Source organism: Antrostomus carolinensis, unplaced genomic scaffold (assembly GCF_000700745.2).
Source record: "Antrostomus carolinensis isolate BGI_N321 unplaced genomic scaffold, ASM70074v2 scaffold27951, whole genome shotgun sequence".
NCBI lineage: Eukaryota > Metazoa > Chordata > Aves > Caprimulgiformes > Caprimulgidae > Antrostomus > Antrostomus carolinensis.
Genome location: NW_010292451.1, coordinates 25104 through 32614, shown reverse-complemented (window position 1 = coordinate 32614; position 7511 = coordinate 25104). Strand labels below are relative to the sequence as shown.

Sequence of the window (7511 nt, the reverse complement as noted above, 5' to 3'; positions counted from 1 at the left end):
CCTTAGTGGTAGGAAAGAAAAGAGTGCGGGTGAAAATGAGACTGGGGCAGTCCAGCACTGCTGTTGAGAAGTTGCATGAGTAAATACTACTGGTGTTTTGCTCCTTTCCCTCTTCAAACAGCTGGGATGTGCTCAAATCAGGCTGTGTCCCTGTTGGGGCTGGAGATCCACCTTCTGGCTCAGCCAGAGGAAACGATTGTCCATGGTGCAGACACAACCTTGCAGGGAAGGAAGCAATCTTGTGGTGTGGGAAGGATAACCCTGGGAAAACCAACATGTAGGTGGACATATATCTCTAGCCTGGGCATGGAGAGAATTAGTGGTCTGAGGAATCCCACAGTGCAGTTGGGTGGACAGCGGAGTTAAAAGGAACCTGAGGGTAAAGGTGTGTTATGGATTTGGAATGCTGATTTAGTGACAGAGCATTTGCATCTGCTCAGAGAAGAGAATAGCAGAGTGAAGAGAGGCAGGAGCTGGGTGTTTAGGCTCCATCCAGAGATGTGTGATGGTGGATGAGATGAGGTGAATTGGCCCATTCAGGACTGGGGAGATGAACAGGGTACAATAGGGCAAGAAAGAGGAGGAAATAAGAGCGTGGACCCCAGAGCTCTCAGTGGGTAATGGCTGAGAACAGCGGGGGAAATCTGAAGTGTGGGGAAACAAAGTCTAAGCAAAAAGTGACTCTGAATAGTTGTGATGATACTTTGTTTTTTCCTCATTTATCAGCTGCTTGTTGTGATCTTCTGCTTTGTGTGTCTGTGGGTAGCTGCCTCAGTCTTGTAGAGCCTGGCTTGGTGCACCTGGCAAATGTGCACGTGTTTGAGTCTTCTAACAGCTCTTGCTTGGCTGCTTAATTTCCTTCCTATCCTCCGCTCGTAGCGCGATGCTTCCAAGCGTGTCCATGTCACTTGGGTCTCCAGTGGTGCTCCAGACTGTGTGAGGGAGAGTCCTCAGCTGCTGGAGATGGTTTAGGATTTCTGTTCAGGGCTCTTCTGTTCTCCACAAACCATGGTGTGACTTTGTCAGAGGCCTGTATAAAGGTTCTCATTAAACTTATCAAGTGGAAGCTTTCTGCCACTGAGATAAAACACATGAGAGTTGATAAGTAACTGCTGACTGTCTCCAAAAGCAGCTGTTCTCCTATCTGCTTCCTGAGATGTGGCCTACTGACAAGAGCCCTGCTTCACTTGGGGCCCACCTCCTATTCTTTGCTTTGATTGCTTTCAGTTCACCCACCTTTGCCCCAAATTGATGAGATTCACCTTGACTTCTCACCCCTGTTTGCCAATCTGTGGTCTGTCTGGCTCTCCCCTGCACCACAGACCACAGGGAAGATGCAAATGTTTGCCCTGTGGTGAAATTGCTGTCCTGGAGGCAATTTCTCCCTCCCAGTGACCAACCTGTGCCCTGAGGCAGGAGAGCTTAATCCCTGAGAAGAAATTTATGGAGTCAAATGTTCTCATTGTCCTCAAATATCTGGTCATCGCTGCTGAACTCAGTGTTGGCTTGTGATGAGCGTCAAGGACCAGTTGTGCCAGTTTCTGCATTCATCCATGCTTACTCACGTTCCTTTCTCTGCTTTAGTCCTCATTGTAATCATCTCAGTGATTTGATGGGGAAGACTCCTAGCTCAAAGTGTGGGGAGAGCAGATTCCCTTGCAGCTGCCCTGCAGTGCTCATTGAATGACCAGTACTGAGCTGATTTATTTTGACCTTTGCTGGGATTAGGATGGCCCAGTGGTTGCCTTTCTCAATGTAACCTATTGAATCCTGCAGCCTGAGTGGGCACTTGGCTGGAAGATTGGTACAAACAAATTATGACTGGTAGCCTTTGGGCACTTGTTGTTCCTAATGCTGCTGAGTGTGTGTAAGTATTGCAAAAAAAAAAAAAAAAAAAAAAAAATTATTTTCCTAATAAGCCAAAGGTTCTTGGCCGGACTTCTTGTTTGTCAGCAAAAGCTCTTGCACTTTGTGATGCCTTCCAACGAAAGAGAAAACTAGACCTTGTCCCTTCTGTAAGCTTATCCCTGAAGGTAGCAGCAGCTGCTCAGAATGTGACTGCAGGTCACCATGGGCTCCTTGTCTTCCTCTTGGATCCTCTCCTTTCCCTGCCTGCCCTTGGCTTCTCCGATTGGATTTTACTCAGCAACCATGCAAACATGTGGGATCTGCTGGACTTTAACTTGGTTGTGTGAGGGTGGAGATGGACACCTAGAAAAAAATCCACATCAGAAAAACAAATATTCTTAAATAAATTGTGCAACAGATTTGAGTGGGGGGGTTGTACCCGTTCTGGGCTGCAGGTTTGCCCACATCCTGAGAGGTATGTTTGAAATTTGCTGACAAGGAGTCTGGTGGTGGCACTTTGTTCCCATTTTAATTTTACTACACTACTACTTGGCCTTTAACCAACTGAAGCAGCATCTTTTATTCGGTGCAAGTGCTGATTCTGCAGTCTTTATCAGGATTTGGGCCTTATCAACTGTTGGGGAACTTGATCTCTTCAGGGTCTTACGGTGCTACTGGGATTGAGAAGCTCAAGGCTTGAGTCTGAGACATTTAAAAAAAAATAATAATCTTGAACTTGATAATCTGTTCACAAAGAGCAGAGATAAGGAGCCAGTTGGACAGAGGGCTTTCCTCTAAGACAGGGTTGCAGAAAACCAGAGGGATGATAAGCGAATTTATGGCAGGTTAACGCACCTTACCATGCTCATAGGAGGAAGGTGCTGCCTTGCAGCTCTTGGCTCTTATTTATTAGGAGTCTGTGGTGGGGAACTTGCAATCTGAAGGTCCCTTCCAAGCTGGTAAGATGTGACAATGGCTTGTGGAAAGGCTGCTCATGCAACCCTGTAAACAGGAAGAGTATAAATGTGGTAAATGTTCGATTTCTACAGGAAACACGCTGTGTTGATTAGCAGCTGTCCTGGTGTTGGAGAGCTGCATGGGAAGGTGCTGGCCCTGGGTGAGAATTGCTGAAAAATAAAACTGCAGCTGGAGAGAGAATGGGAGATCTGGAAAAGTGGAAGGCTGTGCCTCACTTATAGGAGGCTTTTGGCTGGATGCCCAGAGAAGGGGGTCCTGGAAGTGCAAGTGGATGGACAGGCAGCGAGGGAAACCCGAATAAATTGCATTTGCAGTGGTTTAAAGCAAGAACATCTCCTCCCAGTTCCCAGAAGTATGACACCATCCTGAAAAGAGAAAACATGTTCTTATGTGGGCAGGCTGCAGATCAGTTGTTTGCACATGTCTTTCACTGTGATTTTTTTTTTTTTTTTACTCAATGCTCCCAGACTCTTTGGCCCTGATTTTTCTTTTTTTTTTTTTTTTTTTTCCTTTTTGGGAGAGGAAAAAAAAAAAGAGTAAGGTCAGGCTGTGTCCCACAGAGCTATTGCCAGGGTGGCTGGGGGTGTCTTGCCTGATTGGCTCAGTCTGATCCATGAAACAAGATGAAAGGAAACCTCCCTGCTGTCTGAGGTGGCAGTCAATCTTGAAAAAGCCAGACTTGTTCCTCTGGTAATGTGGTGTGTGCCTGGGATTTGAAGAGGTCAGCAAAGAGTAGTTAATGATTGACCCTCTCATGAAACCTACAGCACTTAATTTGGGAGAAAGGATGACTTTAAATGTTCCAGTAACAGCCTGAACAAATCCCAGCGATGAGCTTGACATAAATGATTACTGAGGCTGCCTTCCTCTCACCTAAGCTGTCATTCTTTAAATAGTAACTTAAACTACTAATTGGGCAGTAGAAATCCTGCTGCTTGTAGAGGGAATGCTGTAAAAATAGGCAGTATGTTCTTGTAATTGCTGGTGAAGATTTGCAGCTTCTTGTAGCTTGACGGTGAGTGCACATGGCCTGAGCAGCCTGTGCTGCTGGCTTACGTGGCTGGCACTCTTGCATGTCAGACCTGGCGTGCAGGTGGACTTGGCAGGAGAATTTGGGAAGGGCACAGCTGTCAGCACAAGAGACAGCCCTTCCCCAAAGCACTGTTGCAGATGGAGCCGGGCATGTAGGAGGCTTCCCCTAGCAGTGTGGCATGCAATGATCTGGAACAGGATCTGAGCTGGGGTTGAGGGGTAACTGCTGTTTGCTGTAAGCAGGTGCATTAGTCACCTACTCAGGTAGGTGAGTAGCTAGGCAGATTCTCTGCCCATTAATCTCCTCCTGGCTGCATGTCATATGCTGCCACTTGCTCTCAGATGCTGGTGACCTGCTGGCACATGAATGAGATGGCTCTCGGCTGGACCCTGCGCATGGTGCGCACACTTGCAGCCCCTCCAAAATGTTCTATTTATGGAGGTGGCTCGAAGAGGATCAGAGGATGTCAGGGTGCCAAGGGCTGCTGGAATAATTTCCATTACGCCTCAGTGGATCTTCTCTTGTTGCTCAGGGGCTGCTTCTATTTTCACAAACAATTTGTATTTCCACATAGTGCTGTGGCATGGCCCCTCCTTGGAGGGGGCCATGAGCAGCTGTAAACAAGGTGCTTGGTACAAGCAGAGACTGACGTTTGGTGCCCTGTTCCCAGCCGTCCTGGCTGCAGACAGGCTTCAGAGAGGGCCAAGTTTCCTTGTTTTGTTTTTTATGAGCTGTGTCCTCTTTGCCTCCCAGTGTTGCTGCCCATCCTGCTTGCCATCAGAGGGTCCGCTAGCAGGCGGATGCTGTGGGAGCTCCTTGGGGTCATGTTGCAACTGTACACGTCAATACATTAACAGTAATTCATCTACTCAGCTTTAAATGATGAATATTTCTGTTTTGAGATCCCTTTGTGGGGAGCTGACAGGCTCTTTAGTGTGTGCAGCCAGAAGTTATAAGGTCACTGCACTATCCATGTCCCTCCACCCTTCTTCCACTCCACAGCTGAGCTATCTCTGTAGAGTGCTGACACAGGGAAACCACTACTACTTTGTCACTCCTTTTCCCCCCCTGCCTTGTTTTCCTGATTTAACCTCTCACCCACATCTGTTTCCTATGAACTTATCTCTGTGGAGAGACCAAAAAACCTTGATGCTTTGGGTGAAGCTGTGTGCCTGCCTCGTGAAGATACTGTCAGAAGTCGGTGTTTAAGATCCTGGGACACAGTGAGAGGAGATTGGGAGGGAAAGTTGGATGAAAAAGATTGAGATGCAGAGCACATCCCAAGTCTGTCCAGGACTGATTTCTAAGGATGTGACTTGGGAGCCTCGGGCTGGAGTGCTGTCCTCCCTGCAGAAGGGATGCTGATGGGACACGTGGCATTTTGGGGATGTCTCTTGCTTACTCTGGCTATTCATGACTTGCAGGGTGAGAGAAGGAACAGATCAGGTTATCAACCAGGAGCACATGGCAAAGGGAAGCAACAGAGTCATCACTGACCACAGGTGGTTTCAGACCACCTTAGTAAAGGTGTTGGTGAGACCAGTGTAAACAGAGAAATGCTGTGCACCTTCCCTGGTGTGTTGGAAGGGGCAGAGGAAAGTTTGCAGACAGCTCCTAAGCCTCAGCTATCAGCATCTGAATTCCTTCCTGCTAATACCTGATGTCTGGAGCGTGATTTGTTTGCAGTGGACACAAAGCTGGGAGGGTTGTTTTGGCCAGCTAGAAGAATCAGCATGAAACCAGTAACTATAATGGTGCTGAGGCTTGCATAGAAGGGAAGAAGTTGCAATATGGGGCTGTGTGATCTTCAGAGACACAGGGAGGGCAAAAGCAGCCAAGGGGATCTCCTCCATGAGCCACACCAAGCAGTGAATGTGAAGTCACTTGTATGTGAGGGATTCCTGCTAATTAGCTAACTAACCAGGGCTCACTGGGAACCTCTAGTCTTGCTTCGTGTGGTTATGTAGGTGACTTCTCTCTCTATTCCTCCTTTAATATTGAACTTTGTCAGAGCAAATATTAAATATGGAGGAGAGCATTTTGTGTCACTGGCTTGCAGCAGCAGTAAGAAAGCAAGTGCTTTGTCATACCAGCAAAGGTTACTTGTAAGTCAGATAAGCACTGGGAGCAGAGAGGTGGAGTGCACTAGAGCTCGGGGTTAATGAAAGTCTAAAGGCACATGTGCTTGCTTGAGGAGTTGTAAGCCACCTTGGGGTAGGTTTGTAACAGGAGCAGAGTTGCCATGAGGCAGTAAAACTGCTCCTCCAAAGAAAAAGGAACTTCTTTCCTTGTTTCTTTGGGTTGTTTTTTTTTTTTTAAAAAAAAAAAAACCTGTCCTGTTTGTGTCTCTGTTACACAACGTGGGCTCTGTTCAGCGTGGGAGTTTGCATGCAGAGTTCCTCATGTAAGGGCAAGACCAGAAAGCTGGAGATAAAATTGATCTGGATGGCTTAAACCCACTTGGAAAGAACAGAAAATGCTAATTATGGGGCAGAAGTTGAAGATGCATCAATCCCTTAACAAATAGAGAAGGCAGGTGAGCTGCCAGCCCTCCTGGGAACAGGGCAGTTAAATCCAGGAAGGATTTTGCAGAGCCAGGGCAGCCAGGAAGCAGGGTTGCTGCTGCTAAGCCATCCCTCATCCCAATGCCTGTGGTGAGGGTAGGGAGCTTGTTGTTTAAGCCAGCTGTCGCTCTGTGCCAGGCCTCGTCAGCCTGCTCTGGACCCAAAATAACTGATTTGCCTGCAGTTACTGCTTCCAGTTTAGTTAGGGAAAAGATCTGTGAGAACATGCCAGTTGTGGATTAGGAGGACCTTATTTTTGTATTAGTCCCTTCAGGTTCTGCTTGGTTTAGTCCCAATTACAATTGCCTGGGCCTTGTTGCTTAGTTGTTTTTATAAAGTAATGAATTTCTGTCCTTAGCTCTGTGTTTAGGTTGTTACCTTGCTGCTGCTTGGGATACTGGTCTCCTGGGTGCCTGTGCACCCTCTTCCTCCTCCCAGCTGAGCTCAGCAGGTTTCCCTTGTCCTTCTGCTGCTCTTCTTTCCTTCCTCCATTTCTCACTGATTATAATAAAAAATGGAGTGTGCAGAGTGGATGCCCAGTGTGCTGTGTCACCCTGTGTGCGGGGCTTTTCTCTTCCCTCCTTCCTGCAACATTTCAAGCCCCATCCTACCACACAGCAATGATGATCCTCTGTCATCCTGTGTAGAAAATGCCACCAGCAGCCCTGAACATGAGAACAGCACAGCTTTGGAGCACAAATGGCCTTCCTGCAATGCCCAGGATGAAATGCTGAACTTGGCCTTCACCATTGGGTCCTTCCTCCTCAGTGCGATCACGCTGCCCCTGGGGATTGTCATGGACAAGTATGGCCCTCGCAAGCTGCGGCTGCTTGGCAGGTTGGTGTCCTGGGCTCCACGGGTGGATTGAGGGATGATTTTCCATGTTGTCTGTGCTGTTTGGGTGCTGTGCTTGTTGCAGGGACCCTGCAGCCTTGGGAACTGTATGAGGGATGGGGCTGGGAGCTGCTGGCCATACACAGGGCATCAGCGCAGCTCTGGGATGATTTTGGCCAGCACAGTGAATTGCTCCATATGGGAAGGGCCTGGGACTCTGTGTCCACGCTTCAGCTCTCCAGTGTTGCTCTGTG

At 47.9% G+C, this 7511-nt stretch overlaps 1 protein-coding gene across 1 annotated transcript in view; it reads left to right on the top strand.

The window, feature by feature from the left end:
* SLC43A2 (solute carrier family 43 member 2) overlaps positions 1 to 7511 on the top strand; it is a 28621-nt gene that overhangs the window by 585 nt on the left and 20525 nt on the right. Inside the window, exon 2 of the mRNA XM_010176972.2 lies at positions 7071 to 7260. Coding sequence (XP_010175274.1) covers positions 7071 to 7260 — 190 coding nt within the window. The remainder of the gene's footprint in view (positions 1 to 7070; positions 7261 to 7511) is intronic.